Source organism: Rhea pennata, chromosome 13 (genome assembly GCF_028389875.1).
Source record: "Rhea pennata isolate bPtePen1 chromosome 13, bPtePen1.pri, whole genome shotgun sequence".
Classification (NCBI taxonomy): domain Eukaryota; kingdom Metazoa; phylum Chordata; class Aves; order Rheiformes; family Rheidae; genus Rhea; species Rhea pennata.
The window spans coordinates 5,048,518-5,076,090 of NC_084675.1; the positions used below are offsets into that span (position 1 = coordinate 5,048,518).

General features: G+C 40.4%; 1 protein-coding gene across 3 annotated transcripts; it reads left to right on the plus strand.

Annotated features, from left to right (window-relative positions):
• Positions 1–10,944: 10,944 nt before the first annotated feature.
• LOC134146089 (dipeptidase 2-like) lies at positions 10,945–26,648 on the plus strand. 3 transcript variants are annotated; one of them, XM_062586274.1, is made up of 13 exons: positions 10,945–11,111; positions 12,646–12,743; positions 18,338–18,390; positions 18,472–18,619; positions 19,357–19,483; positions 19,982–20,111; positions 20,456–20,597; positions 21,469–21,538; positions 22,061–22,237; positions 22,476–22,563; positions 23,227–23,302; positions 24,893–25,028; positions 26,193–26,648. In XM_062586274.1, the coding sequence occupies exons 4-13, from the start codon at positions 18,489–18,491 to the stop codon at positions 26,370–26,372; spliced, it is 1,257 nt and encodes a 418-aa protein (XP_062442258.1). In that variant the 5' UTR covers positions 10,945–11,111; positions 12,646–12,743; positions 18,338–18,390; positions 18,472–18,488; the 3' UTR covers positions 26,373–26,648. The 3 variants fall into 3 exon arrangements, with proteins under 3 accessions (XP_062442258.1, XP_062442259.1, XP_062442260.1); XM_062586275.1 differs by lacking the exons at positions 10,945–11,111; positions 12,646–12,743 and adding an exon at positions 13,026–13,109; XM_062586276.1 differs by lacking the exons at positions 10,945–11,111; positions 12,646–12,743; positions 18,338–18,390; positions 18,472–18,619 and having other exon boundaries at positions 19,383–19,483; positions 20,008–20,111.
• Positions 26,649–27,573: the final 925 nt, after the last annotated feature.

The following is a 27,573-nucleotide window of genomic DNA, read 5'->3' on the forward strand; positions in this document are numbered from 1 at the left end:
ATACAATCCCACCAGGCAGGTGCTGCTCTTCCCCCACCCCTGTGTACATACCCCTTAAATCATGAAACTTAAATATGCTTTTCTTTTTCTGACAGTATTGGACCATTGTAAGGTTACTTTTGTAACTGTTCATGTAACTTCATACAACATTTTAGAGAATGCTACTGTGGTTTGGCTTCAACAGCTACATCTGCATTTTAGGTTGGTTTTTATTTTTCCTCCTGTGTAGTAGGTGGTTGTGCAAGAAAGTATTATTTAAGAGGAACTCATAGCAATCTTCTGTGCCAAAATGAAAGCATGTATTTCTTCTAATAGTGGATTTGGATGGAAAAATAAACAACTGCATCCCACACATTTTCCACTGCAGAGAATTTGAGGCAATAACTGATTATATGCAGAACAAACACAGCTTTGCAGACCTAAAAGCTTGTGTGTCACACTAAACCCAGAACATAGGCAGAGGGCAGTAAAATTCTGGCAGTGGGGTGAGAGGGATTTTACATTTTTGAAGTGTGGTGAGGTTTTTGTTTGTTTTCAAATCTGAGCAGCTCAATCCGATTTCCTTGAGAAAGAGGCATTCCTAGCTCTTCACTTTGTCTTCAGAATTTTGCTCCAATAACATCAAACCAGACTGCTCCGGTATTTTTGGATTTCAGTAACAGTGCTTTGATTGGAGGAGTAGGAGGAAGAGTGAATATTCTGAGTGTAAAGTGGTGCTGACCTGCTCTATTAAATACCTAGTAGGTTAGGTGCAAAAACTCAGCTTGTTTTTGGTAGGGACTTGTGATGCTGCAAGTCTGACTGCAGAGGGAAGCTGGGTGGTTTTACTTGAGGAGAAATCACTTACAGTGCTAGTTGCATGTTTGTTGAATATCTAGCCTTATTAGAAACATCAAGTTGCGGAAGGACAGCATTAGGCCTCTAGATAAACCAGTGCTTCCACAGCAAGGACAGCAAAGGGAGAATGTCAGCCCTAGAAAAAAAGGCAGGGGAGAAAACCCAAAATATTAGATGATAATATTTAAATGGTAACATTTTTAGCCTGTGTAGGTGCAAACCAATTTGTCCATTTTATAATTGCTAATGGGTGCTTCAGCTGCTAATTACACTGAATATCAGGAATGTTGCAAACGCTCTTGCTGTTCTGATAATGGTCGTTCAGCTTTTTGATACTCGTGCACTAGCTCTCTAAGCCTCTTCACTTCTGAGTGGAAGGGCGGTACTCGAACATAGCAGAGAGCAATAGTCTTGCCTCTCTGTTACACTTCTTTTCCTTTCTCTGGTGAAGGCAGTTTTGTCTTGGACCCAGAACCATTTAAAAGACAGCAAAGATATATCTGGCCACTGAAATCCAGTCCATAGCTGATTTTGGCATCTGACTCCTTATACTGTTCATGGAGAGAGTTGACTGTGGGAGGAAAAACTCCTGAGGCTGAGTAGTGAGCTACCTAGATGGAGCTAGTAGGGAACAAGCCCCTTTGCTCCTGTGATCTGGGACCTGGCTATCCCATGGTGAGTGAAGTCATAGTGCCTGTCCTCTTGAAGTATGACCCTGAGAGAGGGGCAGGAGGTCCTGCTGCCTGCTTGTTGTATTTTGACAAGAAATGGGACCCCAGATCTGATTCCTTTTTCCCCTTTATAATCTGTTCTTAAGGGATCCAAAACCTTCATTTCCTACTCACTAAGTTACCTGGCCATTAGGCTGCAGGCAAAGCTGTGTGGAGTAGTCTTGCTCCATCATAGGACTGGAGATAGATAGATATTTCCAGGAAACGTTGAATGTTACACGATATGAAAAGAAATTACTATCTCTTATGAGGACTCTGAAACTGTTAATGTGCTAATGCAAAGTGTGTGAACTAAACTAGAAACTCAGAGGTAATAAAGATCTATTTCCCCTCACTTGTGGTTCTTGGAGGGCTGGCAGGAGTTTGGTATATTGCTGCCCAGGAAGCACAAACCTGCATACGTATGTGGCGGGGAGCCTTTGGGACAGGGCCAGTTGAGAGAGCATCCAGCTGAACACAGGCAACTCAAGGCAGTTACCTGAGATCAAGTACTTGGCCCCTTTTGAAGGGAAGTTTTTAACTTGACCTCAACAGACTATTATGCTGTAAAACTCTTCCCATGGAAGGGGTTTAGATTCCAAATAATTGACAAGATAAGTTTTTTTTCTTTTTTTTAATTGAGGATAGTTTCCAGCACAGCTGCTCCAAGCAGTGTAATGTTGCCATTGAAACAGTACAGCTAGGAGTTAGAGCAGCAGATGGAGGTCTATTGCTTTTAATATTTACTTAATCTGTTGGATCAATTTGTACTCTAGTCCTCTCTAATAAGACTTAAGGATGGCACTGTTTGAGTGGGCTTATTGGCTCGCTCTACAGAGCTGCTTTGTTTGTATTGCTTAAGAGTCAGATGAGGTAAGAGTGATGAGATAAGACCTCATGGAAAATACAGCCATGTAACAAAGGCAAAACAGTGTAACCTTAAATGTAAATATAGACTAAATGCAGAAACTGTGACAAACCAAGGAAGTGTTCTGTGCTCTCCATCCCCAGGGGGAAGACGGGAAGAGTGTAAGGGTGTCTGCCCCAAATTTGCATTGGCAGCGCATGTCTGAAGGAAGACTGCTGATTGTCCCTGCTTGTCATGGCACGGCTCGCACTGTGCAGCTTGCACACTGGTTTCCTGTGCAACGAAACCGAAGCAGATGACGTGTTGCAAGAGAGCATCTAATGCGCTCCAGCTGCTAGTGGGCATTCGGACCGTGAGATTAGCCTAGGGCTGGTCTGGAGTACAACTCCTGGACGTGCAGGATGCTTGCTGGGTCCTTGCTCTCCAGATCTGCTTCTCTTGATCTGAACCACTTGCAGTAGTACAGCAACAGTTGTAGTAACATAGACATAACCTAAAATAGGATAAGCAAACCTCTGGAGATGTTCTGATATGACATAATGGTGCATTGTGCTTAACTGTAAAATTTGCATGGATCTGCTCTGATGTTAACTTTCTTCCTTCCATTGGTCTTTTCCCACAGATTAAATAATTTTAGATACAATTCTAACAACTAATTTTGACAGTTAATCAAAGTAATGGGTGATTTAGTGGAAGGTGCTTGAACTATAAAATGTTCTTTTGATTCCAAGTCCTTCAGTGCTTTATTTGGACTGCTCTGGGAAGTACCTGCCTTTCTAGAAGCGCCAGTTCTTGTAAGGTCCAGCTTTCTCCCATCCATTGTAATGATTAAGGAGCTGAAGTATAACTTCAGTTTACTTTCAGACAGGCCTTTGAGACAGCCTTCATTTTCTGACAAATTAACCATTTTTTGTTTCCCTCAGCACCTGACTGAATGCACTGCTGAGCTGTTCTGACATCTGCAGATCATTCACCAGCTGTGACCTGTGGATAGTCTATCTCACTTGCAGCTGACTGAGCACATAAAATGCACTAAGGAGCTCAGTCTTTGTTCCCTGTGGGAGTGAGATTTATAGAAATACTTCTTAGGGGGCTCTTTAGGAGACTCAGACCACAGGACTGGATATACAGTGACTGCCCACTTACTTACATTTAATCCTTAGGTACAGGCAATGTATTTCATAAGTAAAAAACACCCAGTTCCCAAACAATGTGGGCTATGTGAAAATAGGTTCCTCTAGTGGTGAGGAAACAAATCTAATGCTACAGAGCTTTCCTGGATGTATGAAAAAGATTAAGGAAGTTATTCAGGAACCTATGGAACAGCTGTGGTTTGGGGATTTCTGTTGTTGTTTTTTAAACCTTGTAAATAGTTACTCCCTCAGTGTGGATGCAATTCAGCGTCACCTAAACCATCATCATGTGTAGCTTGTGTTCAGACAGTTGCCTTTAAGAATGTGTCTGTGGAAAGTTTCAAAACACATCAGAGCTGTGCCTCTCCTCCTTGCAGAGCTGTTTATAATGACTTGTGAAGTTGGCCTCCAAGGCAGAAAATGATGTTGGTAATAAACAGATCACATTCAACCTGGTGCAGATCAAGGGAGTTGAAACTTTTTTTTGCCTGACTCTTCTGAGAAGTCTGCCATATAGTTACTAAAACAACTGATGATAATCTCTTTATTGAGCTCTTATCTTGTGAAGTGTTGCTTCACATTGTATGCCAAGATCAAGCAATTTCTTTCAAACTGCCAAAACCTGTGGTCTTCTAAAGAAGTAAATTTAAATGTATGTTCTGGTAAATGGCTTAAATCTTTCAACAATGTGCTCTGTTTCAAAAAGGAAAAAAAAAAAAACCTTATCTTCAAATCTTTTTAAAACTCAATTTATTGTACAGTGGGTCAACACTGGCTTTTGAAAAGCAGAGTGTTGTCTCCCTGTCTGCTGTGATTGAATATTTGGTGTTAAATTTATTTACTACTTTATTTATTTAAACCTTAATGTTATGTGCAGGTTATTCTGCCTCAAGCTCTTCACTGGGAAGAGAAAGTAAATGATGTAAAATTTGTATTGATGTATTATATAAATTTTAGATTCACAGAGCAGTATATTTTTAATGTATGACTCCATGCACAGTGTGGTCAAATCCCAGCACAGAGCCTGAGGAGCTGCGTCTGTGTCATGGGAGCCAGAAGGGGTCCTCACCCTGGAGGAGCAATGCTCCCCTTGTCCAGTGCCAGACTTGTGGTGCTGAGATGAAGGAAGGTGAGAAACCATCACAGCCTCCCTAGGCTCCTTTCTCACTCCGTCCTGACTGTGGCCTCTACAATGACTTTACTGTGTGCCAGATCCAGAAGTGTCACTGAATTTGACGTTACAACCCTTAGGTCAACGTAGCTGTCCTTCTGCTCCGTGTGAGCATCAGCTTAGCCCAGCCTAACTCAAAAAGCAGGAATATCCTTAATTAGCCTCCCGTGGTGATAATCTCACCTAAGGCCAGATCACAAACATTTCTCTTCCCATGTGTGTACTAACCTGTTGACTCTGTTTTAGTTATTAAAGTAACTCCTGTCTCAGCAAAACTGATATTGTTTTTTTCTGCTGTTGGTGTTTGCCCGCTGGTCCTAGAAAGCACACAACTGTCTCTTATGAATGAGGCACTGGCATGAATGTTGGCTCGGTGAACGAGCATCACCTGCCCTGTTCATCTCCTAATGCTTCCCCTCCTGTAACAAGATACAGACTGTCATGTGGCGAGCTCTAAGACATGACAAAATTCTGCAATAATTCTCCCAAATAAGTTCTGGTCTCTTACTGTGCAAATAGCCCTTTTATTCAGTCCCTCCAGACTGTACCACAAAACACTGCTTGTTACAAAAAGAGAGATATAAGTAGCCATGCTATGCTTTCATGTCACCTTAGCAGAAATGTTTACATGGTGACTTTCTCTGATAGCTGCAAGGGAGCTCTGTTTCCAGCAGAATCACTGTTATTTGCTACCTACTGCCTTATTCAGATTATGGCCAAATTCCTCAATTAAAGAAACTTGTTCATAAACATCACAATGTATTGCATAGGTGATAAAGTAGCTCAGAAACAAAGGATTCTAAGTCGACAAATTTTGTTGATCTGACAACGACTTTGATCTAACAAACTGCTTTGAAGTCTGTTAAACTGAAGGCTGTGACTGAGCCTTAACAGCACTACTATAAAAAGTTCAATATTATATGTATAAGATCTTATTTACACACAGCGCTCAATGTTTAAGACCACATGCTTATGTTTCATGTCAGATTTTGAGGTTGCCGACTTATTTAAAATACTTGCAGTGAATTTCAGCCCTCTTTCATTTGAGTTGGTACTGATTTCTGTGAAAGCACTTGACAGGCTTTGAATGACTAATTTTGCTGAGCTTGTAGTTTGTTCACTGCAGGCTGGACAAGATGGCACAGCTAGTCAATTTATCTCCTGCTGCATTTAGATTCATAAAACTTCTGAAGTAAGGAAATAACTTTTGTGTGTATGTGCACATGCACCCAGTGCATCTGGCTGCAGACATGTAGCAAAGACCCTTTGTATGAGCCTTTAGGAATTGCTAATGGTGACAAACACGCAACAGCTTCTTTAGAAGCGTGGCATCAGAACATGAACATGTTTCATAATGATAATGTAAACATAGTAGAAATCTACTGTCTAACAGTTGTTTTTGGTATTTGTAGCTATGTTGTGGTATAGCGAGTGATCAATATTAGACCCTCTGTAACCGTACACTCATTTAGTTTATGGTTGTTCTTTGCCTTTTGCACTTAGGCATGTGTCTTGGTAGATATTTTACTGCAGCATCCCAAGGAAACATCTCTTGCATTTATGTCTATAGCAATTGCTGATATTTTGCTCTCATAAAACCTAAGTCTTGTCAAGAGAGGCATAGGTGAGGCCTCTTTGGCTCTTAAAAGTTGGTGCTGTTCCTGGCCCATCCTCAGGGACCAAAATTAGTTTGAGAGTGGTTCTTGCTTTCTCCATGCACGTGAGCAGATGCAGCCTGAAGTGATTTGGTGTGGGTGGACTGGAGAGACGGAGCAGCTGGAGGGAGCATGCTTCCTCCCAAGAAGTGCGCGCTGCATTAAAGTTTGAGCAATATTAATCCAATAGAGGCAGACTTTTTCTTTCTCTCTCTCTCTCTCTCTTTTTTTTTTTAATACAAGAAAAACGGTTTGGGTGGAAGTCACATGTGGAGGCTAAAGCTGGTATTTTAGTGACCTCATGCTGATAAAAATGGTTTTGTTTCCTAAACTGAAATTTCTGTATCAGCTGTATAAGCATTTTGGCTTTGTAGACTCATTATCAGAGGGTTTTGCTGCTTTATTTACTGCAGATATTTAAAGGTGAAACATCCCAGTTATTTTTAAATCTTAGAATTAGCCTTGCCTCAAGCCAATGTAAAAGCAATGACAAAGAGGCATCTGCTATTAGAAATCAAAGATTTGTTATCTTAGCTGGAGTTTGGGGGGCTGGAAGGGGTAAAAGCAATAGTTTTACTGCTAAAGTTGAATAAAAATTGTGAATCTCCTGTAAATTACCGGGCAAAACGCTGTCACCAATTTCTTCATAATAGTAAGCTAGCTTATTTGAAGGCTTACAAATTCAGCTGTGCCTCTTTCAGTTGTCACAGTGCTCTGTTATAAAGTTTCCTTAATGCTTTCAGTAGCCAGATTGCAGGAAGAAGTAGTCTAGTAAGCTAAAGCATTAAATTAAAAAAAAATCTCTTTAAGTATCCAAGTTATTACGAAGATCAACTGTTTTGTGAGAAAGGTTATATTTTTAGTCAATCTGTTAACCTTCAGGTAAAGTTTTGAAGTTACTGTTCCATTGCCCCTGCTAAATTACTGCTTAAGATGTGAAATGTCAAGCAGAGCTATTCCTTTTGGAGGCCATAAGGTACTGTGCTATTTTAGATAAGGAAATTCTAATCTGTTGAACCCGAGTTGCCTTTGGGCTTTCCTGTGTTACAATGCACAGAGCGCACTGAGTGTAGATCAGAGATGGCAAAACTAACTTGTTTGGAAGTTTACCTGTGATGCAAAAGCTGCTGAGGCACTCACTAGCCCAGTGGGCTCTCCTGGCTTTTTGTGGGGGACGAAAGCCCAGGCAAAGCACAAGGCAGTTGCCATGGGGTTGAGTGGAAGTGATGAGTGTGGTCTGAAAATAAAGGCAGTGTGGTGTGTGCCTGTAGGTACTAGGCACTTGGAAAAGGAGCACCATACAATACCAGTAAAAGTGACCATTTTTGAATTTAAAAAAAGCTTTTTTGGTTTACATTAAGCCATAACCCACTATTCAGTAAGGAGCTGTATGCTGAAACACTGAAACATCATTTAATGTGTAACTGTTTTCCTGTCAGGTTTTTGTGAATTTCTACTAAAGACGACACCTTGGTTCGTGCAACCCCGGTCATACTCTGAAATCCATCTCCTACAAGGAGCTGTGTGACTCCTGCTTGGTCCTCTCTCTGCCACAAATGCCGTGGCAGGTCAAGGAGAAATGAACTGCTGTGATTTTATGATGTAAGTTCTTCTGTTTGTTTGTTTTTATTGCTCACCATGAAGCTGATTTACAGAATTGTGAAATTCAGTGTGTTTTCAGTCTGGTATGTTTTTGCACATGCCTCCTGGTGGAATTGGTATGTGTGAATATATTTAGTTTTCAATTGGGAAGCTCCTGCCACCTTGTGGCAACTCATATGGGGTGTGTGTGTGTATATAAACATATGTGTATATATATACACACACCCACACACATATATATATATACATATATATATATATATAGTGACATGCTACATGCTTTAAAAACAGGAGTCACAGCAAAGAACTTTTTTTTTGATCCAAGGAAAGTTAAAGTAAGGTGTAATACTTTTATAGGCCAATTGTATAACTGAACAAACAGAAAGCAGGGAGACCAGACTCAATGCTTTGTTTGGTTTGCTTCAGTATCTGGGCATTATCAGTTGTAAAACAGTAATTTTGTAATATAGTAATTTCTCATACAGTAATTTTTTAAAATTAGTGTAATTCTGCTCTTTGTAGATTATCATACTTCAACTTTTTTCCAGCAGCAGCTTGCTTCATCTTTCCTTCTAGCACATTGCAGAAAATACCTCTGTCGAAGTATGATATTTAGCCAGGAGAACCCATGATGATTTTGGTACTTTTGTCAAAAGTTGTTGACAGAGGTCACTGGAAGGTACCAGTGTTGTCCTTGTTTGTGTAATCCCTGTTGGGTGCCTGCCCTCCCTTTGGCATGGCCTACTTTCAGCTGTAGGAAACTTTCAGCTACAGCTTTGTTCCCCCTGACTGCAAAGCTCTTGTGACATGTTAAGGTACTTCATGATGATTCTTCTCTTTTCAGAACTGGAGAAGATAAAACCAGACTCTGTGGTGAGAGACATTCATCTTTGTTCTCCTTTTTATTCCTTTTGCACAGGTAATTAGTGTTGGTGACCCAAGAGGATTTGTCATCAGCTGAACTGTTTGGACTGAGGGTCACAAAACTGTGGCAGCCTCGGCCATTCACCAGACCAAGACCGAGTAACTGAGAAAGAGCTTTTCTAATTGACCTGGCTCATAATCTGTTTGGATTCCCCAAGCTTAGGTTAATATTTCTGTGAATAGAACTCTTATCTGAGAAATATGTTGAAACCATAGTGAATTACATGGATTAAAGCAACCAACCTCCCACCTTCACCCCCTTCCAAATGTGAATTCTCACTCCATTTTAGGACCTGAAAGTAATACTGAGATCAGTAGAATAAATAACTGGGATTTAATTTGCAGCAGTTAAGGGTACCAGTTTTGTTATTTTTATGCCAACAGAAATCTTGATACCTTTGGATTTCCTCATCCTAACATGTTGTAACAGTTTCTAATTAAAACATTGGTGCTTGTGCTCAAAATCAATGCCAACTGGCAGTCTGGGAGTTTGCAATCTTTACTTGGCAGGTGCAGTTCAGATACTAATTAAGCAACATTTATAACACTATGTTAACCTGGCTTCTCCCTAAGCCATTTCACTGCTATGAAGTTTTAAACCTGATCCGCACACAGAAATATATTCATGCCAAGGGCTGGAGTGCCTGTATGCAGGGAAGATGATGCTGTGAGCTGGTGGAGTGCAAGGGTTTTGTGGAGAAATCAAATTTCAGTTAAAAACAGCTGCTATAATAGGCATCTGCATTTGACTCTGTGGTTTCACTTACTTTAGAAGAGGATAAGAATTTGCAAAGTTGAGAGTCAGCAAGGAAACATGAGCTAGAACTAAATCAGAGGTGGGAAAATGAATTTAAGCCTGTTATTTGCTGCCATAAACTAAACTGGAGAAGCAGGTTCCTGTCATAGATATAAAAATGAGCCTGGCCTTGATAAGCTTGAATATATTAAACACGCATTGTTTTGGATGCTACAGTCCACTTGTGTTGATGGTAAATATTTATAAGTTCATGGATTTAGGGATGTGAAGCAGAATTCCTGGAGATATGGGAGTTTTGACTGAAGTTCTCCAAACACTGATAACTCATGTGCTGATAACAAACAAATATTCTCATTAAGCTGCAACTTCTGCAATGGCTCTGTGGATATTTTGATTGTGTGAGACTTATTTCTCTGCAGAAGAATCCCAAGCAAAAACACGATGCCCTTTTGCAAGAGAGCTACTGCCTGACTGCACTTTGCTGAAACCTTGAAGCAAAATGAAAATGATGATCAGCAACCTCTATTTCTCATGCAGCTCCAAGGTGGTGGTTTTGTGTGTATTTCTTTACCTGTTTCAAAGTGCCGACTCCATAAAGGGAGTAGGAAATCCCCGTAGATTCAAGAGGGTGACCTTTAACTTCTGAGCACGTCAAAGGTACTGTACTACCTGTTTAAAATCTACCAAGTTTAGAGCTAGATCTTTATTGGGTTAGATGTAGTCAAGGAGGCAACATTAGCTCTTTGGGAAGGTGCTTACCTCTACAGCTTGTTTTTTGCAAGTTTGGATCTAAAAGACTATTTTGAGAGCAAATCAACAAAAGGATGAGGGTGATAGTCACACGTTGCAGTAAGGCAGATTCCAGTTGGCTATAAGGGGAAGAAAAAAAAAAAGCTCACAATGTGAGTAAGCAAGTGCTGGAACAGGAGCCTGAAGAGCCTGTGTAATCCTTTTTCTTGGAGACATGGAAGCCTCTATTGGGCAAGGGCCTGAGCAAACCTGGTCTGACCTTGCAGTTAGCTCCCCAGGGGCCAGGTGGCTGGATTAGGTGAAATCCCTCCAGAAATCCCTTCCAACTTCAATTAGTTGGTGATGATGAGCACTTGTTTCTAAAACAATAAAAGCAGAGTGATGTAAAACACATTTGGTGTTAGTGAACGGATGGGTGCTGGACTGCACAAGCAGCCTGCCACAAGAGGGAGCGGATGCCGGATGCTGAGCACCAGGCGCGTGGGCTCCCGGGCGCAGAGGGAAGCTCTGGCAGACTTCACCCCTGTGCAAGGGGTAACCACCGCATTGCTGCCAAGCGTGCAGCCCACGACACATGAGCTGAGGAAACACCAGCCATTCCTTCAGCACTGTTCTGATGCCAGGTGGATCTGGTGCCAAGCTTGAGCTGTTGCGTCCAGCACAGTGGAACATGGATTTTGTCTCCGCTGCATTTTCCTAACAAGGTAACCTGCTCCAAAGAAACTTAAGATAAACAAGAAAAAGCTATAAATCTTGTGTCAACTTTCACTTCTCAACTTTGCTCAATCAGCATGAAAAAAAACTGTGTGGGTTTCCTATGTTATGTTCACTGCTGTTGAAAAAGGGATGCCAAGCATAGCGTGTACCTTGTCATTTCTGAATGATAGTTTTTGAGTCTTACCTACCCAATTTTAAAGGTGAATGAGTTGTCTTGTAGTATTAAGAATCCTTTGCATATTTTGTAAAAGCAGGAAACCTAGAATGTAATTTTATTCTCTATATTTGGGTCTTAGTGACATTGGAATAATGTTAAGTAGGAAATTCTTGTAGCTACCAAGAACAATGTTTCTGTACGTTGTTCCTAAGTTCTGTACACAGAGCTTAGGTAACATGTAGATGAAGACTGGTTCTGTTAACAGTTGTCTGATGTTGCTGAGTAAGCAGGCATGCTTCCTGCTTAAAATCTTCCTGAATATCAGTGTATATTTAATATCGATGATGAAAAAAATAAAAGAAAATATTTGAATCAAAATTTTATAATGTGCAACAGTTTTATGTAGCTCCAGAACAGAGTCTTTGGGTGAACCAGATTTGCTATTTTCTCATTAAGCGTTTTGAAATGATGCTTAAATTACACAAGTTTTTTGAATGGTAGCTATGCTCTACTATACAGCAGACTACATAATAACTTATTAGATCTCCGTGCTCCCTTCAGGAGTCATTTTATCACCGTCTGGCAGAGTACATGCGTTGCAGCTCTGGGCTGTGAGCCTGGCAAAGACTGCGCTCCCACTTCAGGAAGCATTTCAAGAACAGTTATGTTTTCAGCAGTCAGTGTTTCTCAAAATCTTTCATTCATGTGCCATGATCAGAAGAAAATGAAGAAGTGCTCTCCATCGCTTAACTTTGAAAAAATGCAAGCAGCAGGAAAAATCAAACCTCAGAGTATGTTTGAAAACACTCTTCTCTTAAAACTGTCAGCTGCCACCTCTACTGTGAGTTTGTACTTGCACCGCTTAGTGCAGCTGTGCAGAAGCAGCAGGCAGCCTCACTGTGGCATGAGTTTCCCCGTGGGCTGACCTGCGCTGAAGCAAGGTTCAGTACCTCCTAGGAGAGCACTTTCGACAGGCCACATTTGTTACAGTAAAACTCAGTCATTAATGCTCATCCTCATGGCAGTTGTCACTGTTCTGTAGCATAATTTTTGAAGGCAGCCTCTGAACAATTTCAAAATATTATCAGTAAGTGGGTAAAAAGGATTAGCAGGTTGGGAGCAGGGGCTGAGAGGACGAATCTTCAAGAGACTTTAGCACACGGAGGGGCACCGGGCATAAATGCAGGTTAAATGGGGGGCAGCAGCGCAGATCAGGGCCTGCGACAGGGTGGTTTGGAGGGGGAAATGCAAGGATCCCTTGTGCGCAGTGTGGTGGGGCACACACAGCTGGCACAGTTCGTGGAGGGGAAGCTCTTTGCTCAAGTCTGTACACGCTGTTCAAAGGCTTTCGCTTTGCCTTCCAGGAAAGTGATCTCGCAACGTGCGAGGAAGAGATCTGCATGCTATCGAAGGAGCCAGCCCAGCGCTTGAGTGAAATACTCCTAACCAGCTGCTTGCTAAGGTTAGCACTTTTAAGCTGGAGGTAGTTTTGGCTGATAATCTATGGTCTGACACAGTACTATTGAGGTAGTTGTCAGGCTCTTTTGGTTTGTTTTGTATTTAGGAAATTATGCCATAAAGCATATTTGTCTTGAAGTTGCAAGAATTTCAGAAATTTAAGATTTCTGAGAAAATAATTTTCATCAGTGGTTGTTAAGTAATAAGACACATAGCATTAGCGAGAGCTCCCTTTTACTTCATAATTACTAGACTCAGTAATCTGAACTTGTGAAAAAGCCTTGAAAAGCTGTGAACAGGAAAAAAAAGTGGTGAAGGAAAGAACGGGAACCTGACTGGAAAGAAATTCAGTAGCTGTCGTTTTATTAAGGTAAGCTTTGAGCAATCTTTCTCAACTGATAATGTGAGGTTATGTTACATTAAAAAAAAAAAAAAAAAAAAAAAAAACTTGCTGTCTATATGCGTGGTGGATAGCGTGTGAAACATCCAAGGATAAACAGGGCAAAAGCTAAGAGTGCATTTACAAATATGGAAGTGTTGTTCTTGAGGAGTTCCTCTTTCCCAGAAAGCTTGGGATGAGCTGTCATGCTTGTTTCTTGCTCTCTCCCTTGAGATCCTGTAATGTCTTTCATCTATGACTGTATTTATTCTCCTTTAGTCCTACCTCAACTTACAGGCTTAGCAGCACCATGTTTTCTCATTGCTCTGTGGCACTTTGGGTCTCCTCCCATGTTTTACCCCTGTGCACAGTGGAGTGGCAGCTGGGGAGCATTGGGGGTGTCCCATCAGCATTGCTGGGAGGGCACTGAGCAGCAGCAGCACATCAGGGAAGGGATTGCATGTTGAAAATTCCCAGTTGTAATACTTGTATTGGGACAGTGCTAAGGAGGTATAAAGCACAATAAATATCTTAAATATCTGCGAGGTAGCAGATAAGTGTAATGTGATTTGGAGTAGTAGTGGTGCAAAGAATTTTGAACAAAAAAAAATTGAGGGCAAGACTTCAACAAGGGGAATTTTAAAGCGATCAGCATACTTAAAAAAAAAAAAAAAAAATGGAACGCTGCATGTGTCTTTGCTCCTAAAGTAGGTTTCATTTAATTTTAATCTTTTTATTTAAAAGCTGGCCTCCTAGTCTAAGCAGTAAGGAGAACTAATACTTTTGCTAGAATTCAGCAAGGAAATCAGAGTGCTGATCTTGCAGTTCACAATGTTCAGACGTAGCTGAGTCTACGTGATGTCCTGGGGTTTAAGCCAGGCTGTAAGCTGTGCAATGAAAAGCATGGCAAACTGCAGAGTAAAGGCTCACTTCCTTGCCAAATAAAGCAAACATCTCTTTCTGGACTTCACATGGAAAGTTTTAACTTGGGGTCTTGCTCACCTTGGCTGTCTGTGCTGTTGCAGCTCAGCTGCTACTATGCTCTAAGGCAGCTGTCTTGGAGTTACCTCAGCACTCCTGCCATGAGCTCTCAGGATAACTGGATAGTGCAGGGGAAGAACATTGCTCATTTTACAGGAGGTGTTTCTCTCTTGAGCTGTGAAATCCATTTTATTGCACTTTATAGATTTGATTGAGCACAGTAATTCAGCGCACTCGGGTATTAATGTCAAGGCCGTCATGAGGTCTTTTAGTAAAGAATGAGATGGAAAATAAGGTCTGACCTGAGGTCTGGCCTGCCCGCTGGAAAGGAGAAGAGAGGCCTGGCAGCTTGTCTGTATTTCCGAAGATGGTAAATGACAGAAGCATGCAGAAAAGCTTTCCTTCTTACTATGAAACTTTCCACTGAAATGCGTCTATTAAAAGAGCAGCCCCTCTTCCATCCAGCTGCATCCTTATATGGCAGATCTGCCTTTCAGCTTCACCACAGTTCCCTTCTCCCTGATGTGGGAACCCTCAAAATGCAATGCACACTCTCTCCACACTCATGTTTTATTGATAGTAACTTCCTGGCTGTTTATGAAGAGCCTAAAGAATGTAAACTAATGCCTGAAAGAAACAGCATGAATAGGAAAGCTGCACTTCTGCAGCTGGAGTCTGCAAAGACTCACTCTGTGCTGAACCCAGCTCTCCAGGGTCTAAATTTAGTACTTGTCGGCTTGTGAGCTGGTGACTTTTCTGAGCCTGATGCCCCAAAACTGCTGGGCCTATGCTGTGGACAGAGGTTAGGTGTCTGGGCTGGAAATTAGTCCTGCTCTGAGTGAGAGGTGCAAAGGCAAGTCTAGAATGAGGCATTTTGGCTCAAAGAAAAGTGGAGGAAACAGCAGTGCATTTCACATCTCATTTCTTATCTCTTTTCTCCTGAGTGTTGCAAGCCTGTGACGTTGTGTGTAGCTGGAGCAGGGCTGCAAGTCGGAAGAGGATTTTCTTTGTGCTCGTGGTCCCCTGTAACGTTACCCCCGTTTCTGCAGAACGTTTGCAGGGCTTTGGCTGAATAGCCTGCCTCGGAGTGCGAGAGACCTTTTATTTTATTTTCCTACTGCATTGTACTATCCAACTTTCTGCACCAGCTTAATTAAAATATTATCAATTGTAAGCAAACCACTGCAGTTTTAAATACGTAGAAGACTTTGATACGATTCTGTTTATCTTTCTTTCTTTCTTTCTTTCTTTCTTTTTTTTTTTTTTGAGTACCTTGTTGCTTAACTGGATTTTATCAAATACAAGAGGGAAACCAAACACAAGGTCCAAGTAGTGCAGCAGGACTCATGTTTGAACCTGGATTTCACTGTATCTAGGTGTAGTGTGTAGCCTGAGGAATTATAGGTCTATATATCTTTTTGTATCTGGATGAAAATTGAAGCAGAGCATAATTATAAATACTCAGCTTCTCCGAGTAAAAGTAAGAACAGAGGCCAGCTTGTTCAGAAGTGACACATCTCAGCTGTTTCCAAGGACAATTCAAGCATTTTTGTTGCTAGAGGCAGCATTAAAGAAAAGGAGGATAGACAATGACTCTCCTATTATTTTTTTTGCATATATACAAACAAAAAGCTGTGGCAATGAATAAAAGCAGGAAAATCTCTTCTTTCCAACCAGTTAATGTGGGAAGAACATAGGAGGATCCCTTCGTTGCTGTACAGATATCAGAGGAAAAAATTACTTCTTCCTCAATATATGATAGGAATCCTAGATAAACCAAAGTGTTGCCACAGAGTAAATAAACTCTGTCGAGGGCATGTTGCTTGAGAATATCATCCTGGTCTTGCGAAGTCAGGGCTGAAGGAAAATGTTCTCATGAGAAAACCCAAATGTGTAGACTTAGGATGTAAATTGATTCCTGTATTGCCTTGAAAAAAAAATACTTTTGTATGTACGAGAGAAACTCAATGGAGCTGATCCTCTTTGACGTGTGTGTTAGTGAATGGGAAGATGCACCATTATACATCCTCACAGGGACAAGTCCACTTCTACAGAGCTTTCCTGTGCATGGCATTAGGCCTCTTCCCCTCGCAGATACCCTCTCTGCCGTTTCTTAAGTTACGGGTTTCTCATAGAAAATACTAAGGAGCCAGGAGTGCTTCCTCTCTTTAATTAGTGTCATGGTTCCCCCATATCATGTCTACACTGGATCTTCATTTGTGCCTGCATGCTTCTATGTTTAGTCAGCTGTCCTCGAGACCGCTTCAGAGCTGACTTTAAACTTGCCTCTCCGTCCATGCTTTCTTTTGCATAAAGCTGTACATTCCCACTGTTCAAAGGCACTTCCTGTCAGGTGGTCCCACAAGATGATGTTTTCCCAGATCCTGTGAAATGGAAGAAGCTAAAGCTAACTTCTTGAAAGAAGAACCTTAGGAATTTTTGTCAAAGTAAAAGGATTTGTTAGAATGGCAGTTTGCACCTTTCTAAAGCCAAGATGCGAGGTCATTGTTAATTTTATTTTTATTTGTAAGCCTTTATATTATTTTGATTTAGAGAGAAAAAGTATACGAAAAGTGCATTTTTATTTTAAATCTGTAGTTACAAAGCTTAACTAAACTTATACTGGCTTATTATTAAAATATAATTCCTTTAAAAACATTTACATTCCATTAGACATAGGCAGGGCAAATAAGCCAGTTAACTTTTCCTTTGATTTACATTCTCCATCTTATAGGCAACCAGAAAGCAGTATGATGCATAGACTGGAAATATGTGTTTATTAAGAATACACCTTCCACTATGCTGCTTTTTGATGTCCTGGTTCTAGGCCAACTCTTATTTCAGCTTAGATTTTTTTATTATCAAAATGCTCTAGTAAAAGGAAGAAAGGGGTTTTTAACATGATGCCATCAGCAGGTAATCTGCTCAGAGTGACTTGAAATCGCTTCCAATGCTGCTGTTGTCTGTGGATCTCCCTTGAGATATCTGTTCCTTTGTTCAAGAGTATGCCGTTTTAGAAAGGAATCTGTTTCTTTGGAATGTGTTCCTGCCTCCTACTATTTCAGAAGACTTGCATAAACACAAGGGAAGCACGCTGGCGAGCTGAATCTCTGTTACTTTATAATTTTGTTGTATCTTGGATAGTTGCTATTTCATTTTAACCTCTGGAGACAAGGAATTAATGAAAACAACTTCCTTTATTAATAAAAATAAAACTTTTTTTGTGCTGCCAGAAAAAGGTTTATGAACATAAACTTCATTGTCTCAGAGTGGAAAGCAAAGGAAAGGTCAATGTTGTTTTTCTTTTTTTGTAATCTTTTGGAAAAAAGTCTGAGCATTGACTGTGCACTATTAAAATTCTAGTCCTTATCCTCTAGACTTCTTTCATTATGATAAAAAGAAATTCACAGGGTGCCTGCCTCTAAATCCAGGTGTCACTAGACAGACCAAGAAGATGCCTGCTTTTTGGCTTTATAGGTCATTCTATTAGGAACTGTGAGTGTGGTATATATATTTTCAGCTCCTGGTGGAATTTGTTTTCTTTACATGGAACAGGATGTATTTTCTAAACTGTTTGTAGCAACGCTTTGTGGCTGACACCTAAAAGACTTGCACAAGTTTGAGTAATATATTGGAGGAAAAAAAAAAAGAAAAAAAAGTACTGGGTGCTTTAATTATTTTTTTAAGTTGCTGTCATACCCATTTTTGTCATGGAAATACAATGATTTTTTCAAATTCAGCATGTTTTGCTCTTGCTATGACATGAAAAAAGTGTTAGATCTTAGTACTCTGCAATACTCTGAGGTGCTGTGTATTTTAGCAATGCAGGGCTCACCGAGAAGCAGAAGCTCATTTTTAGAATTTCTCAAAAAACATTTGAGTGTTCAGTTCAGTGGAAGATTTCCCTCATAGCAGGAACAAACTAGCTGATGTGACTTGGAAAAAGAGCACTTCTGCTGCTCACAGCAATCTGGACATGAAGCTGCTTTGGGGAGGTGGGAGCACAGGGCCTCCCAGAGTGGGTCCGCTGGCTGGGGGGCAGGATGGTTCCTTCTGTGGACAGCTGGTGGCAGCTGCAGTGCATACCAGGTGTCTAAAGGTGCAAAAAATCTGCTGTTTGGGGTTCAGCAATAACCAGAAGTCTTTTCTTGTCTTTTTTTAATCTCGTGGAGAATGCAGCTGTCTTATTGTTTCCCCTGCTATCTTCACCTTGTGTTTGTTGTTCTCTTTTTCTTCAGAATCTCACTCCAAGCTTACCAGAAAGAGGGGTATTTTGGCTCTGCCTAAACTAGTAAGTCCACCACCTCCATAGATGGGAAATGTGGCTATGTCATTGTCATCAGTGAATAATTGTGGCATCTCTTTGCTTTAGCAAACAAGCATACAGAAATGAAGAGAAATCCGACACAGCTGTTCCTGTGGCTGTTGGTGTTCCTCTCCAATGCTGTGCCATTCAGCGATGAGAAATCACTGAGGGAAAGAGCTATTGAGCTGATGCAAGATACTCATTTAATCGATGGGTATATAAAATGTCTCATGTTCAAATAAGCCCTCTTGGGGGCAACTTTGATAAGTGAGGAGGAGATGGTAAAATGTGTTTGGATGAATAGAGATATAAGCAGTGTGCAGCACGTAGTAGTTGGTTATTGTTGCAGTGATTTATGTGACTAGGAATTTCAGTTCAGAAGGTGCTTACTGTAGGGTCAGGTTATTCTAAATGAACCTGCAATTTCCTGACTGGATTCCACCACCTATGTGTTTTTTCCTTTACACAACATCCTTGTCTCCTTCCCATAATTTAAGGTATCTTTCATTAGCCATGACTTCTGTGCGCAGCTAGGAGTAAGGCATCGTAACTGGAACGAGTGCCCTCACAACTCAAAGAAGCAATGGTTGTACTGAGGATATTTTGACCTGGTGCATGATGCCATACCACAAATATTTGCTTCTAAGGAGCGTGGCTGCTGATTTCAGCTCTGCTTTGCTTCAGAAAGAATGGGGAGGAAAATAGGTATAGAAACACATCAGCTACAAAACTGGGAAAAGCAAAAAATATTTTTGCTATCCTGATTAGAGAGTGCTTTAAGGAATAAAACTTTGTGAAAGGAAGGAGTCTTTCAAGTATATGTTACTGCTAGTCTTACTGGCAATTACTGGCTTAAGGGACTAAGTTAAGAAAGGGACAGTTAAGAAATTAAGTTTGGGTGACAAGGGGAAGAACTTTTTTGTCACAAGCCCTTTTCATTTGCTATTCTAGCCACAATGACTTTGTGCTGCGGCTGAGAATATTTTACCAAAATAGACTCAGTAAAGTCAACTTAAGGGAACTCAACAAGACCCACACAAACCTTAACAAACTTCAAGCGGGCTATGTGGGAGCTCAGGTATGTACCACCACCACCACAAGACAGTCTGAGTACACATTTTTGCACTTACCCCCTCCCTCCTCAATCACAGAAGTGCTCTGGGCCTTGTATTTGGGCTCTTTATGTTGAGAGAGAGAATAAAACAAAATGAAACTGAACAGCAGCAGACATTTTAACATTTGTGTTTGAAATATCTGTGCTTTAAAATCCAGGGACTCTTAACCAAAATATTTGTTTTGTGACAAATCAATTCAAATAAGTTTACACCTGTTCTGGGTGTACTTTGGAATAGCTGAGTGCGTCAAAAGGTCTTAATCATGCTTAGGATGGAGGCTCTTGCCTTGAAGTTCTAACTCTTCCTTCGGGGGAGAAAAACTGCAGTTTGTTCCTTGTAAACTGTAGGAAATTAAGTACTTTTCATTACTGTGGTCTGTGCTCATGAGCTTGTTATTAGCAATCGGATGTTTCCAAGTTGGAGACCAGGTTACCTAGTTCACTTGTCAATGTCTCTTGCAGTTTTGGTCAGTGTATGTTCTTTGCAGCGCTCAGAACAAGGATGCTGTACGCCTGACCTTAGAGCAAATTGATGTTGTCAAGAGGATGTGTAACAGCTATGAAGAACTTGAATTCGTGACAACTGCCCAAGGTGATGATCTTTATATATATATGTGTGTGTGTGTGATTTATTTATTTTTATATATTTATTTATTTTAAACAAAATTGCGTATGTTTGAAAGAGAACTGCAAGCAGGGAAGTTGTCCTGGTCTTAAGAGTAACTGTTTACTCACTAAAGCACAATAACTGACTCTGTGCACAGTCCTAGCAGTCCAAAGATTATTTGCCATATGACTGTGCACTGCAACGAAGTACATTTCATTAAGATGTCAGTATTATTGCTTGTAATTCTCAGTAACAATCGTCGCTCAGTAGAGCTGGCTTTTCATCTATCGCAAAATTACTTTGCAATTATCTTCCTCGGACTTTTTCAGGTATTTTGGACAGTAGGAAGATTGCATGCTTGATTGGAGTAGAAGGTGGCCATTCTATTGACAGCAGTCTGGCAACACTTCGGATGTATTATGATCTAGGCGTTCGTTACTTGACTTTAACGCATTCCTGCAATACGCCGTGGTAACCAATATGCATGTGTTTGTATAACTGTCTAGTGCGAAGCTGTGCTGCTTCCAAGATGGTGCAAAAAAGGATTCAGATGGAGGAGTCTCTTGTGGCAGATGTGGTCTGAACCACCTCGATAACCACAGGTTTTCTGTGTAACCCTCTCTGCTGCTGGACAAGTGGGAGAGTTACTGTGACAATCTGGGAACTTTAAAATTTTATTAATAATAGAAATATGGGGAAATGGCCATCCCCTTTCCTTTACTAGAAAAGTTGTATAGGGCAAAGCAGATGGGGGGGAAAGGACTAAATGTGTATGATGTAGATTAGATGGTAAATGCTACATGAGAGCTCAGCAGTTAGCAGCCAGGACTGTCCTCTCTGGCCAGCTCAGAAAGCATACGTCCCCTGTGCACAGACCAGAGGAGTGCTTGGTTCCTGTGACACAGCGACAGCACCTACGCCTTCCTGCGTGGCAAACACCCCCCTCATACTGACGCAGGGAAAAGGGAAGTGTGTGCAGATAGGGCTGATTTTTGGCTGACAGGAAATTGTGATTTCAGATTCAGTGTATCTGTTTTTTTCTGACAAAGATTTGTTTAATGGGAAAATTTTTGACAAGCTTCAAGCTTCTCTTTGCTTGTGTTCTGTTGCCTCACAAATGTGCAATAGTCTTGAACATGAAGGAATAGTTCCTAGAAGACCATTATGAACATAAGTGCACTGCACAAATAAGATGTATATTATGTAGCTTGTTATCCCTAAATCTGGCTATGTGACATCAAGGTGGTGATTTCTATTGTGTATGGCATAAGAAATGTCAGCTGCTGATACTGCAGTGTCCACAATGATGTGATGTTTCTCCTACCTCACTCCACTTTTTAAGGTCTGAATCGTCGTCTAAAGGAATACATAGCTTTTATCCTAATGTTGCTGGTCTTACTGCATTTGGCCGGGTAAGAACTTCTTTTGAATGATAATCAAAGCAATTTCTTACGCAACTAACAATTTCTGGCCTTATCTTCTCAAAAAGAAACACGTCATTAAAAACTAGTTACAGGAAATTCTTGCTACTTAGGAGAGAGTTCAAGCAAGCCAAATTCTTTGATGTTTCTAAGGGCAATGGAAGCGTTAGGTTTAATTAAAATAATTGTTCCAATACAGATCAGATGTATGAATTAGTCTGTGGAAGTAGTAGGATCTGAATAAAAATCTGAAGGATTAGGTTTGGAGTACTTATGTCTTGATAAAATGCAGATTGACTGAGCTTTCTAAATGCTGAGCATGCAGTGTTGTGCTACTTACCTGTGAGTGAAGAAACTACTATTAAATTAATAGACAAACAGACACCTATGTAGGCATAGCATGTTTAGAGTTGGCTGACAGCTGCAAAATCTTTATCTGCTGTCATACATCAGCTAAACGGTTTCCTTTAAAGAAACATAATATTGATACTGTTGCCTGTAAATCTGTTTTAGGAAGTGGTAAAGGAGATGAATCGCCTGGGCATGCTGATAGATTTATCTCATACTTCATTAACCACAGCAAAAGCTGCACTACATATCTCAAAAGCACCAGTAATTTTCAGCCATTCTTCAGCTTTTGCCGTTTGTAACCACTCAAGAAATGTTCCTGATGATATCCTCCAGCAACTGGTGAGTGATAGTACAAAAACAAAACAAAACAAAACAAAACAAAAAAAAAAAAACCAAACAAACCAAACAAAAAAAAACAAACAAAACCCCCAAAAAACCCTTTTCTCTGGCCTGTGATGTTATAATCACCTGCAGATAGATGGAGCTGGAGCATGGCACACAATCCCCATAAGATGCTTGTGACATTCACAGAAAGCCTGAGTGGCCATTCATTGCCTTTCCCTTTTTCCTCTTTCAGAAAAGAAACAAGGGAATTATCATGGTGACTTTCAATGCAGATGTACTGGCCTGTGGCAGAAAAGTTGTTAATGTTTCTACCCTGGCAGGTTTGAAGTTAATATATTGCAGTTCTTATGGGTGACTTCTATGAATTTCTTGGCATCTCAGTCATGTTTCAGATTGAGGAAATTATGCTGCCTGCTTATTCCCTATCCCACCTTACCCCAGCTCTGGATCCTTTTGGAACTTATATTCATTAAACTATAACAAGAGGTAAAAGATACGTAGCTGGAGGAACTGATGCCCCCAGAGGGAGCCAAAAATTATTAATCCTCAGGTAGTTGTTACTTTCTGGAAAACACCCTAAACCTTTGTAGTTAAGAGTAGAAAACCTTGGTGTATATAATGGGTAACAAAACCTATTTGTGTATATGGGATATTTGCTGGGAATTAATGTACTGTGATGTTCATGTCTTTCTTCATGAACATCTCACTAGTGTAGCTGTTACTTTGAAGGCTGTTACCTGGGGTATATAGCAACAGTTAACATCCAGTTAAGCACCAGTAAATATCAAGAATACATCAACTCTATTATTACATTTTAACTTGTTTTATCAGGATATCTTTAGACTTTTTTTGAATTTGATTATGAATCCATGATTAAGGAGAATATTAACGGAGCACCAATGTGTCTGAACAGAATTATTTCTTATTGCTTTATATCTAGATGATGTTTTGATTTTTTTTTTTCTTTTTGTATTTTCTTTTAGATCATTTTGACCACATAAAGAGAATTGCAGGTCCTGAATCAATAGGAATTGGTGGTGACTACGATGGAGTGGAACAGTAAGTAAAGCCATATGTGCACTAATATTTGCTTCTTGTTATGAGGGTTTTAATTCCTTTTGGGGAAAAAGAAGGCAAACTAAAAGAACTGTAGCAAGCTATCCTGTGATGACTACTATAACAAGTTTTATAAAAGATGGCTTAAGCATTTCTTTTTAGAACTGTATGCAGGTGTGCGCCAAGTGCAGAAACTAGTCCGGATGTCCTACAAGCTCTGCACGTGTGCTGTAGACAGGGCTTTGTGCATACAAAAAGGGTGACGGAGGGTGCCTTCTTCCAGAAGGCAATGACAAGTGATAGAAATGCTGCCTCAGCCTATAGAAGGTAAATGTGTTAGGCCAGTAGAGCTGCATATGTCGATCTTCCACTATTTCTTTGCAGTGGGGAAGCCCAAAGTGCTCTGGGGCTATGAGAGCGCTCCTGCTTCTTGGGCTTGAGCTGCCACCCTTGGCACCTGCTTGAGGGAAGCAGAGCACAGCAGACTGCCTGGTCTCTGCAATGTGACCTCCCCGCTTGCTCACTCCTTGGGGATGATGTGAGATGGGTTAACGATATGTTGCAGCACAGGAAGTAAATGCAGATTAGGTAGCATGTGCCACATTTGGGTATGAAAGTCATGGTTAGATTCACATCTGTAAAGTAGCATGACCACAAAATAATTTTCTCCCATGACTAGCTAATCATAGCTCTGAAACTATAGTCTCCAAATAAACCATAGTTTACAACAGAAGGAGACATTTCATTCTGTGCATTGCCACAAAGACCACCGGTTTCATTGGTGGAGCTATTAAGGTCATAGCTAAACCCTAGAAAGTAATGGTACAGATTGCTTGACCTATGTCAGCAGCCTCCCCAGCAGAAAAGAATAAATAGAAAACATTAGTGATCTCAAAATAAAGCTGAAGATTCGTGGAAATACAACTTAAAACAGTTGTTAAATGCAGGTTGAACAGCTCCTTACTTCCAATTTCCCTTTATTCTGAAAAGAATTAGCATAAGGCATAAGTTTTGTTTATTGTAATTTCCTCAGTGGAGATCTCTGAGTTGCTTTCTTTTGATAGCCTAAACTACTGAATTCATTAGAACAACATTATTGCTCTAATTTTATTTTGTTTGGAAAAAAAGACTTTTTAACCAATTGCAGGCATTTTTTTGTATTCTGTTCTTTACTGCATCATGCTTCCGCAGGTTCCCTTTTGTTCACAGCTACATGGGTGGAATACACTAACTCCATCTGTAATACAGCTGTTTCTTCTTACTGTAAAGGCCAGATGTAAAGGAGAACTATTGCTTACATGATTTTTTCTTTTTTAAGTATCATTCATGCTGTTGTCCTGCCTGCATGTAAGTGCTTCTTCATTCCAGAATACATAGTTTAGTACTTCTAACGGGATCCTCTATGCAGGAAAAAGCCCCCCCCCCTTTTTTTTGGGAGGGGTGGATGGGAGGTGGGGTTCTCAAAGAAAGATTTGAGTCCCTAGTGACCTTATTCCTAAAGTGAATTTGTGTGAAATAATAATTAAAAGAAAAAATATTTCTCTACGTTTTTTTAGCGATCTATGAATGTTCTTGTGTGACTCTTGTCAACAGCTTCCCTGAGGGACTCGAAGATGTTTCTAAATACCCCTCTTTGATTGGGGAACTACTTAGAAGAGGATGGAATGAAACTGAACTGAAAGGGGTCTTAAGGGAAAACTTCCTCCGTGTCTTCAGGGAAGTGGAAAGGGTAAGATTAAAAACTAAACTGAACCCTGATCCCTGATAAGGGGGGAGAGAGGAACTGTCAGTGCCTTGGTTTTTAGCTCAATGAGAGAGTTACGAGGGAATGTAAGCACTTAATGCAGTAATTCCAAATACTAGGAAAGGAAGCAAGATTGCAAAAGAGCATTAGCAGAATAAAGCAAAGTGAGAGTGGACAGAGCTCTGTGGGGCTCTTTTTTTCATCTGTGGTAATTTGCTAAGTACACGTTGTTGGCTTCTAAATGGGATCACTTGACAGCATGCAGAGGCCGTGGACAGACTCACGTCACAACAGCAGCTCTGGCTATGTACACTGGCGCAGTAAGGAATGCTGACTCCTGCAAGTCCATTGAATTACTGTTATGGGACCGGGCTGGGATCCAAAGGCATGACTAGATTGCTAACAAGCTAGATCACAACAAGCTATAGATCTGAATGCTAGAAGCTTGTGCAGGGATGAGGGCAGGAGGGAGACTGTATGAGAGTGAGGACTTCCTAGATGATAACTTTCTCAAAAGCCCAGCTTGAAACTTGCCAACTGCTTACCTCCTCCTGTTTCTCTTTACTGGGATAAGTAAGTAGATATTATACACAGACCTTTTTAGGCAGTATACATTTCACAATGATTTTTTTTTTCTATTTGCCTTTTTGGAATATGTTAGATGAACAGAAATCAAGGAATTGTCTTCTGTTCCAGTTAATCTGCCTTATGCGAAGTTGCATGTGCAACAGACTAATGTTGAAAGGCTGAAAATTGCACTCATCAATCTATGACATCTTGTAGGTTTTTTTTTCTTTCTAAATTAGACATGTTTGAGGCTCTGTCTTAAGACTGTCAGCTGACTTCAGGGAAGAATGCTCATGAGTTTACTTAAGGCTTTCCAGTTACTGCACTGACATGTACCGGGAGTCAAGGCAAAGAACAGCCAGACCTGTGACTCTTGGTTGTAGGTGTATTGAATTCTGGGAAATAGTTTGTAAGAGTGTAAACATCGGGATAATGATGCTGCTTTCTTCACATTCGAATGTGTTTTTTGCAGTACAGTTTGAGCTAGTTCACTTGAAGTAGCATTGAATTTGCTAGCTGCACGGAATGTCTTGCTGTTGTGCTAGTTTGATTTTTCAGGGCCATCCTTTTGAACTGTTCTAGGTGCGGGACAATGGACTAATGGATGTAGGTGAGAAAGAAATCCCTCAAGAAGAAGTACAAAATTCCTGTCGCCTAGACCTAAATAATTATCGACTTCAGACAGTCACATCCTTTGGATTTCCTTCTGTGGCACAATCTTTCAATCTAATACTTGTAATTGTAGTATATGTAATATTATGAATCGTAAGATCTATGGAGTCAAGAGGGAGATAAATGAAGTAACTTGCAATGCAACTAGCTATTTTTTTGGGGTGGTGTTAATGTAAGGCTATGCTAAAATTTTGATATAATTTCTATAAATTTGCCTGCATACCTGAAAGTTAATGTAGATTTTAAATGTTGTGGCAAAGGCATTTGGAATTTGAAACAATAAATTCTATGTCATCTTGGCAAAACCAGGACCAACAGATGAAAATTATTCACGTCTAATGAATAAATCCTCTAATACTTGACATATATTTTCGATGCCCGTCTAGTGGTACTTGATATAAACACTGGAGTTCAGAAATACCAGCAATTCCACATGGGAACTAGAGGATGGGATTCAGACATCAATGCTAGGATGCTTTCAATAATATTTCCGGTTAAATGCATACAACTTCAACCATTAGTTAGTGGCTTGGTGAAGAAGACCCCTGTAGATGTGGAAGAGCTTTTGTGGGGGGTGAGGGGTGTTTGTGAGAAGCTGGGTGAATTCAGATGTCAAGCCTACCTACCACTAGCACTAGAGAGCCATCCTGCAGTACAAAACTCTTATTTTTGAACCCTGACCAGGACATAAGGGCAACTAAGGTACTGGCGAGTAACAGAAGAGAGGAGGTCGGTGTCATGTATTCAGGTAGGAGTGGCCAGGTGGAGTTGTACATGCTCTTCTATCACTTGGGGGATGCTGTTTGTTGCATGTCCATACAGTTGGAAACAGAAGTAAGCCAGGCCAAAACAGGAACTATAGTTATTCAGAGGGAGAGAACTTGCTATGGTATTTTTACTGCAGTTTGAACTGTAAAAGAGAGTTTAAATTAAATTTAATAAAATGTTCATCAGCTTTTTGGAAGTTTTCACATTTTGAGCAATGCTTCTGAAATGAACATAACAGTAGCAGGTTTTTTATTAATTTTACAGCCAGCTAAGATCAGAACATTGCTAAAGTATTAAAAAGCCTGTTATTAATTTTTAAAAAATTATTTATCTTCTGCTTCAGCCTTTGGAATATGCTTCCTTCAAATTCACAATGTATGTGAGGCTAGAAGCTACTTTTTAACAGAAAAGCATGTATTGTGATAGACTTATTCTTGGTAGGCTCATGTGACTTAAAGGTGGAATTTTAGTTAAAATAACATGAGATCCATGCTGAAATTGCAAGATGGCATTAGTAAATCTT